The 12,913-nt window shown below is 43.1% G+C and overlaps 1 protein-coding gene across 2 annotated transcripts in view; it reads right to left on the bottom strand.

The window, feature by feature from the left end:
• ABCA4 (ATP binding cassette subfamily A member 4) overlaps positions 1-12,913 on the bottom strand; it is a 102,145-nt gene that overhangs the window by 67,583 nt on the left and 21,649 nt on the right. For both annotated transcript variants that reach the window (XM_037826600.1, XM_037826601.1), the window contains 3 exons: positions 5,122-5,327; positions 4,328-4,504; positions 2,135-2,357 (listed from right to left, as the gene is read on the bottom strand). In XM_037826600.1, the coding sequence (XP_037682528.1) occupies positions 2,135-2,357; positions 4,328-4,504; positions 5,122-5,327 (606 nt within the window). The remainder of the gene's footprint in view (positions 1-2,134; positions 2,358-4,327; positions 4,505-5,121; positions 5,328-12,913) is intronic.

The raw sequence follows: 12,913 nt of genomic DNA, 5'->3' as shown, positions 1-12,913 counted from the left end.
CTTCATGCTCTCATGCCTGCCAGGCACTGACAGAACAGACTGAAAACAGAAAAAAGCAAATATCAAAGGGAGAGGGAGGTAGAAGAGAGACTTGCTCAAGAACCAAAGTCTGAGGAAATCTAAATAAAAGTCAAGATAAGGAGCCTTTATGTGACAAAGGGTGCTCCACAACACCCTGCAAAGTCCCCTCCTTTTCTTCATCACCTGGGAACTCAACTAAAGCAAGTCACCCATGGCCGATCATGTGGCTTTTGCCTGGAAAAACACTAAGATAGTGGCTGTTCTTCTCAGAAGAACAAAATCAATTTATCCCAATTCCTCCTCAAAGTAAAGTCCTGCAAGTTCTAGGGCCATATGATTCTGACTGACTAACGACAGACATGTAAGTTACTTGGCTGGCCCAACAGTTTCACTGGCCTGGTCTTCCTCTAATGGTCACTTTTCTTTGTTGTTCCTAGTGGCTCGAATAACAATGGAACCTTCCCATTGTCCTTGTTTCCAGCTTCTTTTCTGCACAGTTGAGGTGGGGAGGGAAGATGGGAGAGTCATTCAAAGGAAAACACTGTTTTGGTGTGGAAAGCTCTGTTTCCGTCCTTACTGCAACAGTGTTCTGGTTCCCACAAGGAGAAATCCCTTTGTACAAGAAACTCTCAGTGAACTTGCTTTACCTCACGTCCTAAAAGCTTTGAAGTCCTAATGCCCCATTCTTGTGAAGGCAGATCTCAAGGTCACTTATCAGCAACAAATCAGGCAAGGTTTCATGGCCATTCCTAGTCAGATGTTTATGCATTATGACTCCTTGAATATTTAGGATAAGGAATATCTTGCTGCAGAGGAAAGAAGCAGACTGAGGAATGGGAAGAAACCTGGAACCCCTAGAGGAAGAGAAGGAACTTAGCTTCTCCCCTCATCTCTGTAGTGCCCTGGCACCATTTGAAAATTTAAAGCCACATCCAGATGGGGTTGGGTTGTTGAAGCAGAACAACCTCTAGCTCAGCATTGGTTTTGATAGGGCTCTGGCCACAGCTCATGGAATCTCAAGGTAGCACTAAAAAACAAAACTTTTCAGATTTAGGACATTTTACTACAAAGAGAGGGGGCAGGACTTGGATTGACTGGATATGTGATGGAACCTTCTTAGACCAGATTAGCACTAGGTATGGTCCAGCATGGGATGGGAGACACTTAACCAGGGTCTGAGGGTCACCACACATACTGCATAGTGTAGAGAGGTATTTAATATGATAATGGTAAAGAGTGAGAACAAGCTTAATGAGACTATATCAGGAGCTTGCTAAACCTGAAGTCTAAAGCTTAAATCAAATTCTATCAAATAAACTATCAAAAACTACCTAAATTTATGTCCTTATCATTCAAACAAGTACAATAAATCACTGACTGTGGGAGAGCTAAAAATGAGGGACTGTGGTATATATGTGAAACAATATTTTATTTCCAAGTCTATCTTGTAAGGGAGTTGCAAGTTTGCAGAGGATAGACCCATGCCTGCTATTTGTAGCTATAAAAACTCCTTATCACTGAAAAAGGGTGGACTCCAAATTCCGTCTTTTAAAACAGAGGTCTGGGAGATTCTGCAGGCAGGAGAATGTCTGGTGAAGCCAAAAGAATGGTCACACCAAAAGAATGGTGTGACCATGATAATGATTAATGAATAGTCCAAGTTTCTTCCCCTAATACCACTGAAAACTCTCTTCACATTCCAACCCCAGGCAGCAGTTGGGATGGTAATCCCCCCCAAAACACTCTTTATACTCATTTCTTATGTGTTTGGGAAAAGAGGACCCCTCTGCAAATATGATCACCTTGTAGTGGGCTCTGCTGACAGCAGCTTCTCCAGATAGCCCAGGGAAGGGGGCTGGATAATCTATACAGACTGAGTGGCTCCAAGGGCAGGAAGTGGTGGGGGGAGGGTGCTATGATACAGTGGCTCCTTGGGCTCCAGATTGTTTGTTTCTCTGAGTGTCTTCCCACTGGACTGAAGGGACCAGGCAGCTAGATGTCATGTTCCCCTGAGTGGCCAGATGACTGATTCTAGGCAAAGTTCCTTAATAGGGGGAAGAAGGGGGAGAACAAAACTATTCAAGATTTTCTGGGCCTTCTCTATCTGGCTTACCATGATAAATATCGTCAGGAGGAAGATGCTCATTGACATGATAGAGAAGCTGTCCAGGAACCAGGTGCACCAAATCACTATGTTAGAGACACCCTGATTTTTCAAGGTCTCCTTCAATCTCAACTCCTTCTCCAAGACAATGCTCTTTACAGTCATGGAGACAGAATAGATCCAGGCCAGCACCATGAAGAAAGGGAAACAGCGGTTCAGGATGATCATAAAGCTGAAGTAAAAGGAGAGAAGCAGAATATTAGAGTGCCCTGTACCTTCAGAAGAGAAGCAAACTTTTGTTGAATGAATATGTTGAGAACAAAGCCCAGATGAAGGGAAAGGAAAGCAGAAAAATCCCCACTGGGCCCTCAATGGGCTTGGATATTTTAATCCATTGTACTTTTGTCCTAAAATGTTCCTTTTTCTTTAGAGCAAGTGGTAGTTTTCTGGTTAGCCCAGATGAAGGCTCTGTAAATAAAATGTGTAAATAAAATCATACAATGTATTTACATATGTGGATATTCCTGTAAGTCCTTACTAGGAAGGACAGGAGCTTTGGTGATGTGGGATATGAATGGAATAGATAGGTACATGCTGACTGGGACTGAAGCCCAAGAAGGTCAACCACAAACAAGAGGATCAATAACTGGGCTCCCCAAGGAGGTCAGAGAGCCCAGCAGTGTCTGCCCTGGAGGATCAAACCCTAGTTATGCAGGAAAAGGCACAAAATAACTGAACAGCGAGGCACTTTCAGAAAACAAAAGGACTCATGATAAATCAACCTGATCCAGGGCTCCAATAGCCATTGCCTCCACCAAGCCATGTGCAAGTGGAGTAGATCCATGTATATATCCACTCCAGTAAGCAGGGTAGATTTGATATTCTGTAATTATTTTATTGTGATATTTACATGTTTCCCCTGAGCTTCATGTGCTTCAAAGCCCTTGGGATTATTATCTACTGAAAACTGTTCGGTGTTGTCACAGGAAGGGCCCAATTCCAATGTGGGAGGGCTTCACTCAAGATGGCCCTAGGGTGAGAACCATAAATCCATTAAGCCTGCATTTTTGAGACTGGCCACCAGAGGTCTCTCCCACACTGAATGACCCAAATCCCTACTGGCTTCCCATATTCACCCCACTTCCCTTCCAACCACTCACATTTTGATCCCCAAAGTGGAACTGGGCTTTTGCCCAAGTTCACATCCTATCTTTGCCTATTATCCAAACCAAAAATGACTGCAGAAAGGCCACTGGTGTTTTGAGTTATATCCTTTGGTCTTCTATAGATCTCAGAATGGATATGGAGTAGACTAGAATGTTGAGAGATGGTTTTCCTTTGTCTCTCTGGGTTTTATTTTACTGTTTCCCAACTGGAAGTTTGACTCTTCCATTCTCCAGGGTGTGCATGTTTCCTTCCTCCCCAAACTCTGTGAAAGCACACGTGTCCACTGTGGTGGACTTCCCAGTTTTCTTCTAAGACTTCAATCTCTAAGCCAATTGTAGGTCTCTGCGGCTGTCCTGAGATGTTTCTGATCCCATCTGCCATGGTAAATGAGCCCTCTCAGTCCTCTTCTCCCTCACTGTCCCTCTTTCTACCACCTCCCAAATCCACGCTCAGCAAAACAGTAGCCTCCGTGCTTAGCTTGCTACTGGCCAACAAATGTACATGTCTGGATGGGGGTGGGCAGGAAGGGAGAGCTCAAGCTCATCTAACACATTCCTCTACCTTTTCTTAATTAAGCATGCATCATGGGAATGTTAATTAGGGAAAGAGCCACATTATTCCAAGGCTCCTAGGAACCGAGCCTACTTGCAATGCAGAGTCCTAATTTGCTGATTTCTCAATCATTGGGCAAACACTCTGACCAGACCCTTCTACATACCAAACATACTACGTAGTGGCAAGTTTAAAAAGCCTTTGTCCCCTCCCCCATCTCACTTCCCTTGCGTTAATTTTCACCTTTCCTTTTCGCCCACACTGCCAACTCCTTTCTCTCTGCCTGCTACTTCAGTTTCTTATCTCCTCCTGCCTGGAGCCTGGGAGGAGCAGGCTCCTCAGCCAGAGCACCATTCTCCCTAATTTGGCCCCAGTCCCCACGTTTCTCTCCAAAGAGGTTGAACCCTGGGGAGCACCCATCCCACCACAGCACTGGGTCCCGATTAGCTTGTCAGAGAGGAGGGTCAGGACCCTGGGACTCACGAGTCGTCCACGAAGCAGGGGTAAGGCATCTGCTGGAGATAGATTCCCACTGGAACCTTAGCCTGGACCTGGCTCCTTGTGATCCCATGTTCAATCATGTCCTGCAGATAGGCAAACCCTCCCCAGATGTAACGGAAATCTTCCACAGGATCAGCTCTGGGACCAGAATCCCAGTACCTAAAAAGAAACCAGAGGGAAAGATAAAAGGATGCCTACAGGAATGAATGGCTCGCACTTCACAGGTATAAGTTGATTCAGAACTCGGAGCTCACGCTCTTGAAAGCTTTCTCTTAAACTTTTCCGAACTATCCCATTCGACTTTATAGTTCATTGTGACTCTACTTTCTTTCATTCAAGGACTCTACTCTCAGTTTTACAAATTTTCTTACATCTTCTTATTTAACTTAATTTTATTGATTTGTAGGTTGAGCCTGGGCTCAATTCCTTACTCTGTACCAAAGGTAATTTCCCACTGATTTTGGAGAAACCCCATTTGCAGCATCTCTGTATAGAGTCAATTCAATATCTACAGGCTCTATCACCAAATTGCACAAAGGCCAGCCTGGGACAAGTGCTAAGTCAAGGGGTGTGGAGATGGCAGGTGAACACGCCTGGTCCCAACAGCTAATAGTGCCAACTGGTTAGCTTAGTTCTTTGATCCAAGTGTTTTATGCCTTTCCAGGGAAACCTCGTGCCCCAGCAGGAGACAGGTGGCCTGAGCCCAGAGGAGCCCCTCTCTTTGCTTTATACATTCCTAGATGAACAGGACTTTCTGAGGCTGCCTGAGACATCACCTGTCTTTGATCTTATTGGTTTTCTCCACCACATCTATATCCATCCGGATCTTGTACTTCACGTGGGGTGGCAGGGAGCTGGTCCAGGGATACATGTCGGGGAAGACCACGCCAGCCCAGAACCTGTTTTCCTCCAACAGTGACAGGGCTCGTTGAGTAAGCTGAAATTCATCATCATAACTTTCAAACTTATCCAGGATCAAGCACTGCAGATAATCACAAAGATTGAGAGATATTGAGGAGCACCAACAGCAAAGCTTCAACTGCAAAGATGGCCGAGGATAAGGGCTGCTGTGCCAGAAGGTGGGTCAAATGTAAGAAGACCTATAAACTTCATGTTTGCTTAACTCCAGAGTCTGGTGCCAATTTTTCAATGTCTCCAGATTTAAGGGTGAAAGGGGGCTTGGAAATGCTGACTTGCTCTTAGCCCAACAGATTTAGTAAGAACCGCACTATCCAGCTGTCCAAGACTTTTAAATATGCAATCCCTCAAAATGACAAAAATACTCCCTGCTCTCACTCCTCAGCATGGGGAGGTGAAGGAGTGGGGTCACGTTGCATAGAGGCGGCTTTGAAGATCAGAAAGCCTGATGATAAAACAATTTTAAAAAGAGAGAGAAACATTCCTAGTGGTGAACCTTCCTGCCTCCACACACACTAACACAGGGAAGAACAAGGAGGAAGAAAGAGAATAATAATAGAGCCAAACTTATTTACTCAGAGGAATAATGTCCAGTCCCAATTTTTTGACAGGTAATGCTGGTGGAGGAGGAATTTCCTGAAATGTCACTTGCTACCTCAGAAGAGTCAAAACATTATCCAATTTATTATAAAATAAACCTAAGAATTTATTTTAATTTGAACGTTAGAGGTAGTCCACTTTTGTTGATTTATTAAAGCACTATATTATCCTTGTACTTGGTTTTTCCTTAACCTCTCATTCCTGTAATACATGACAGGCATTTGCGTCGATGTTTCTTTCTTAGAATGTAACTCATAAGAGGTCAGATAGCCTTGTCCTGATTAATTTGTTCACTAAATACTTAGGGAGAGTCTGCAGTGTGCCAGAGGCTGCTTGGCTCCAGGGATACATGGAAGGAGAGATAAAAATCTTTTCCTGAAAGGAACTCAAGACCTAATGAGGGAGAGGTTTGGAGTAAATCAACAATTGTTATAAAGAATGATCCAGTTCTGATGAAAGTAAGCCCAGGATGCTCTGGAATCCCAGGGGAAGGACACACCTAAGTCTACCTGGAGAGATCAGGGAAGGCTGCCTGGAGGGAGAGACTCCTGAGTAGGACGGGCTTAGGGTGGGTGGAGTTGAGTGGTCAGAGATGAGCACTAGAAAGACGAATGGGAAGCAGATTGTGTTTGCCCTTCTGGATTTTGTAGGGTGACAAACTGACTAAGAGTTTTCCCAGGATGCAGAGCAAAAACCAGTAGAGTCCTACACAAACTCTTAAAAAGCCATAAGGAGCTACAGTGGGGTTTTAAGCAGGGATATGGGCTTATGGAATCTGATTATGTTTTAGAAAGATCACTGGTGGGGGACGGGCAGGAAGGGGTGGAGCAGGCAAAGGGGAAAGCAGGAAGGCTGGTTGGAAGTTAGCAATTGATGCAAGGTGGGCTCAAAGGAAAAAAAATGAATCCTGACAGAGAGCCTGTGAGTTACCCAGAATCCTAACTTTCCGGAAGAGGAAACTGGCTGAGGTCACGCAGCTAGAAAGTGGCAGACCTGGGTTCTTTTCCCGTTTCCCAACTTCTAGCCCAGAGTTCCTCCCACTCAGAAGAGCAGGCCTAGCCCCCTTCACGTGCCCAGAATTGTACGGTAACACAAAGCCCTTTCACGTGTGCAGCACTGTTTCATAAAGTAGGCAGAGCAGGAATTATAACTGTTTATTTATTTATCCTCATTTTGCAGCCCAGGAAACTTAGGCTCAAAGTGGCTGAGGAAATCCCCCAAGGTAGCAGGTTAGATATCAAGTCCGAGTTCATCTGATTCCACAATTATTATCAGGAGAAATAAAAAAAAACAAGAAAGATGACCTAAACCTAAGGACCTGACCGGAGAGACAAGCCACCACCGAGACAGGTAAACCAGCTCATTCACCGGAACCCTTTTGCTTGCTCCCCATGAATCCCACTCCAGGGGCATGAGAGCCCCTCACCGAGAGCAGAAGCTGCTTATCACCCAGTAGCTGTGTTTGAACACGGTGTTACAGACCTGTCCCACACAGCCTCCCAAACGAAACTGTCCAGGCCATACCCCATGGCCTGGGAGTGGGCCCCATGTAATTTTCTCAGTCTGCTCCATGAAAAGAAAGGAAACAAAGGGAGACTGAACTTTCCAGCTCACGTGGGAAAGAGAAACACAGGTGCACGAGAAGACCTAGAGACCAAGGCTTAAGTGACGTCATACTGAGAAGACAGTTATTTTTAAAGAAAATTGAACTGGTTTTTCTTTAAGAAACAGCAGTAAGCATAGTTAGACATCATGAAGTTAAGAGAAACGGAATTTTCTTTAGTCAGCCATTCTCTCACAGGCATTGCCCAGGCAAACATTGGCCCGTCCTTAAATGAGGTGAAGGATATAAGCCCCTCATACACTGAAAGTTCTCAATAAATGTTCATTTTCATTTCCCCTGGACAGAAATAATGTATGGTTTGCTATATAAATGGTGTAAATTTCATATGTAGACTTTCACCACAGCCAGAAACCAAACACCTGCATCCCATGTTTGACAGTACTTAATCCAGCAATAGTTCTAAGGGGACACAGAATTGCCAGTCTGCTGCTTGGGCAGGGAAGAGATAGTCTTAAATATATTTATTTGATATATATATATATTCATGTACTCTAGCAGTTTAGTTCTGATGCCTCCTTGTCATACATACATATATTTCATAGATATAAAATGTTTTCTTCCAGGGGATCTCAACATTCTATAAAAATGAGTAATAATTTTACATTGTCAGTTCGGCAAGATAAGAACTGCATATACAGAGTTTTAATATTGAACACTACTGTAACTCTGAAAATAAATTTCTAAAATGAAAAACAAAATTATGTTGGGAGATGAAAGTTCTTAGCAGTTTCTTCTTAGTGGTACGTTGTGACACACAAAGAATGTTATACCAATTCACTCAAAAATTCACAGGACATTTGAATGGAAGGAATCTTAGAGGTTGATGGTCTGATGTCCTTGCTTTACTGGTGAGGCAACTGGGATCAGAGGGCAAAGGGCCCTTATCCAAGGTCAACAGATGCAGAAGCAGAATCTGATCTATGTCTTCAAGCGTTATTCCTGTTTTCTAAGGCAGCCATTAGGCAAAATACCAGAAATGGATTGGCTTTTATAAAGGGGATTTATTAGGTTACAAAGTAACAGTTCTAAGGCCATAAAAGTGTCCAGACTAAGGCATCAACAAGAGGATACCTTCACTGAAGAATGGCCGATGATATCTGGAACACCTCTGTTAGCTGGGAAGGCATGTGGCTGGGGTCTGGTGGTCCTTTCTCCCAGGCTGCATTGCTTTCAGCTTCTGATTCCAGTGGCTTTCTCTCTAAGCATCTGTGAGCCCTGTCTTAGATTCTCTGGGGCAAACGCTGGGCTTCATCTCTTAGCATATCCAAATGTCCTTCTGTCTGCATCTCCAAACATCTCCAAGCATCAGCAAGCATCTGGGTATGTGTTGGTTCTTAGCTTCTCTCTTAAATACTCCAGTGAACAAATCAAGACCCACCCTGAACGGGCAGGGTCAAATCTCCATGGAAACATTTAAGCAAGAGGTCACACACTAATCAAAAAGATTAATGTCTGCCGCCACAAGATTGCATTAAAGAATATGGCTTTTCAGGGGGACATAATATATCCAAACCGGCATAAGCGTCAAGCCTAAAGGGCAGTGGTGTTCCCCACACATTATTCTATAAGATAAGGCACACTCCAACCACAAAGCAGGTTGTCCTGGACTAGAACTTTTCTGGTCCTGGAGTTGTACTGTCCAGGAGAACTTTATGCAATGATGGGAATATTCTATATCTGCCCTGTCCAATATATTAGCTAGGAGTCACATGTGGCTATTGAGCTCTGGTGGGTAGCAAAATTGAGGCACTGACTTTTTTATTTTCATTAATTTAAATTGAAATAGCCACATGTGCCTACTGGTTGCTGTGTTGGACAGAACAGCTCTAGAGATTGTAAATTCCTCGAGCTCAGGAGCCATGTCTTGTTTGTTGTGGTCTCTGGAATAGTATTTGCCCATGACAGGGACTCAATGAGTGTTTATTGAGTCGAATTGATTTAAATTTAAGTCCTGAATGCCACATGAAGAATCCCTTTACTACCGTGTGGTTTGAACATAATCCTGTGTGCCCTGCATTAAGACAATAAACTAGGAAAAATCAGTGTAAAATGAATTTGTGTTATGATGCTAATCAGAGTATAACTGATTATACATTGAAATAAAAAAAAACTAATAAAAACAAATACATTTTTACCAGGGACCAGTGGGAGAGGGGAATGGGGAATTATTGCTTAATGGGTACAGAGAGTCCGTTTGGGGTGATGAAAAAGTTTTGGTGATGGATGGTGTTGATGGTAGCACAACATTGTACACTGATGCTACTGAATCATACACTCAAAAATGGTTAAAATGGCATATATATATTTAAACAGTTTTATTCACCTACCATACAATCCATCCAAAGTGTACAATCAGTGGCTTTCAGTATGATCACAGAGTTGTACTTTCATCACCACTATCAATTAGAGAACATTCTCACTGCTCCAAAAAGAAAAATCCCATACCCCTTATACCCCCTGTTATTGACACTTAGCTTTGGTATGGTATCTTTGTTACAACTGATGAAAGAATATTACAATATTACTGTTAACTGTACTCCATAGTTTGCATTAGTTGTATTTTCCCCATATACCACCCAGTTATTATCACCTTGTAATAGTGACATACGTTTGTTCTAGTTCATGGAAGAACGTTCTTATATTTGCACTATTAACCACAGTCATCGTCCACCACAGGGTTCACTATAAATACAGTCCATGGTTTATCCTCTAACTTTCCTTCTAGTAACATAAATGACACTAAACTTTCCCTTTCAACCACAATCACCCCCATATTTCAGTGCTGTTAATTACACTCAAAATAATGTACTACCATCACCTCTATCCATTTCCAAACATTCACAATCACCCTTATTAAAAATTTTGCAAAATTAAGCATCAGCTCCCCATTCTCTACCCTCATTCTATCTCCTGGTAAGCTATACTCTAGAGTTTAACTCCATGACTTTGCTCTAAAATGGCATGTTTTATGTTGTATATTTGTTACCACAATAAAAATTTTTTAAAAAATACATGTTAATAATGTGGCTTTCAGAGCAATCTAGCTCATTCTCTTTGAACGCTCCTTTCATGTCTTAAAGGGAAATCTATCTTGGAATAAACAGCTGATGCTTTCAGTGACATTGTTGACTCCTGTAGTGACGTGGGCTCCATCCTGGCTGTTTAAACAGGCAGCTGATTCACAGTCATGTTTCCTGCGGTGTCCCTCTAGACTGGGACTCTGATACTCTCTGGAAAAACAAAACTTAAAAGGTTGTCAAACACTCCTGTTCTACCTTGGACCTTATGACCCATTTTAAAAGTTGGTTTATCATTCCCTTCTTGGAAAATGGTATAGCATAGTGTTTAAGAATCAAACGGTCCCGAATGCCAGCTCAGCTCTGCCATTTCCTGTGTGGCCTCTACTTTCCTATCTGTAAAATGGAAATAGGACCTATCTCATAGGTTTGTTCTCAGGATCACATGAAACAGGGTTTGCATAGGGCTCAACCAGTGCCTCACAGTAAGAATAAAAGCCAATGTCTATTAAAGGCTTACAGTGTGCCCAAAATTGGTCCAAGGGCTTTACTCATATTAACCCATCTAATCCTCATGACCACCTAATGAGGTCATTATTTTGTCACTCCAAATTCATTTATGAGGCATAGCAAGTTAGTCACTTGTTTAAGGTCTTCAACCATAACCCAGGCAATCTGGCTCCAGAGTCTGTTATTAACCACTCTGTATACTAAGTTACTGTCTCCTAAATAATGAAGACTCAATAAATGCCAGTATTATTAGTGATTTTGCAAAATATCTTAAAAGACAATAGAGTTTATTGACTTTTAAATCGCTGCCAGGCCACCTTTCGTTCATGACAGCTGTTTATCATGGGGGGGGGGCAGTTATTTTCTTTAAACAATACATCTGGGAACAAAACTGTCCTCAGCTTATCTATAGCAACTCATCTGATTAAAACAATGTGATGGACAGAGGCCAAAGCCCCACCTGGGATGGGGAGGATCCTAACCCACTCACTGGTGTTCACTGGCCGATCATTATTTGAGGTGAAAATCAGACAACCTCTATCCAGAAGGTCTCCTAAAGCTAATCCAGAATGTCATCTTCACCAAATCTCCCCAAGTTCAAAGCAGAGCACTTGGACACAAGTCAGAGCTCCCTGGGTCATCATCTAAGGTATGACTCATGATGCACCCTTGAATTCTCATAAGAATGCCACCTGCCTCACAGCCAGTGGCCTCATTTCCTATTGGTATTTGCTTTGGTCCCTGAAGTTAGAATCTTGGCTAATGGGCATGAAGATGGATGTGTGTGTGTGTGTGTGTGTGTGCGCACATGCCATGTGTGTGTCTGTGCACGCATGTGTTTATGTGTTTGGGAAGCAAAGGTCCTTGATTTTTATATCTTTGGTCTCATCTGATTAACTCAAGTTGGAACACAGATTCTAATGAGGCTGAGACCATAAACGCCATATGGCTCTATATGGAGAGAAACTATACTGATCAGAGATGTTGAGGAAGAATGTAGGTAGACAAGATCCGGCTTGACATAAAAATATCACCACTATTGGGGAAATAATTTAAAGGGCATCTTCAGCGAAGAAAATGACAGTGCCTTATGTCCTCAGAGGTAGATTTGGGGCAAATGCTGCAACCAGATTTCAGAATACTCTATGACAGCTAATGGCAGTAATAAAAGGAAAGGGATTTCTTTGTCCTCTTCAGTCTCCAACTGCTGCAGCTTAACCTGTGTGGCTGGGCCACCACCATTTGTCTGAAGTCCTGGTTCCTTGTCAGTTGTTTTGCTGATACTCACCAGGAAGCAGAGTTTGCCCTGGTGGAGGGGGTTAGAACTCAATCCAGGGCAGGCAGCTGTGTTCCAAGACCTCTCGGGAATGGAGTCATTTGTTTACACAGCTAAATCAAACACCACTTGGGAGGAGAAGCCGCAGTAGCAGCAGGCTTCCTTCTTCAAACTGTGACCTTTCCAACTCTAATTCAAACACATTAACTAATAGATAAATTAAACTGTCTATTAAGTGGGAAATGCTGCCCAGTGGCGGCAACCAAAGAAAGAAATCTCTAAAGCTCTCTTTTTGCTTGAACTTGATAATCAAACAGGCCTGGCATCCTCTGCTGATGCCACGGCGTAAGCAGCCATAGTTTGGCTAATTCACCCAGGATGTGTCAGGGGTGAGGTCTTCAGGGATAAAGGCAGCCCCGTGCCCTTGGAGACGTTGGCTTTATAATCCTGCCTCCCACATCTTTAACTTCCAAGTTCAGGCAGAGAACAAAGAGGCTGATGGATGACAATGGAGGCCTGAAGTGGTCCTGCTGGTGTTAATGTAGACAACTGGGGCTCCTTTTGAAAAATGCCAATGGAGTGGGCAAACATCCCAGAAGGATTTTCCTGGCAGATCTAGAAGA

Source organism: Choloepus didactylus, chromosome 2, assembly GCF_015220235.1.
Source record: "Choloepus didactylus isolate mChoDid1 chromosome 2, mChoDid1.pri, whole genome shotgun sequence".
NCBI classification, from domain to species: domain Eukaryota; kingdom Metazoa; phylum Chordata; class Mammalia; order Pilosa; family Megalonychidae; genus Choloepus; species Choloepus didactylus.
Note: the sequence above shows the minus strand (reverse complement) of the source record. Positions and strands in the feature narration are given on the sequence as shown.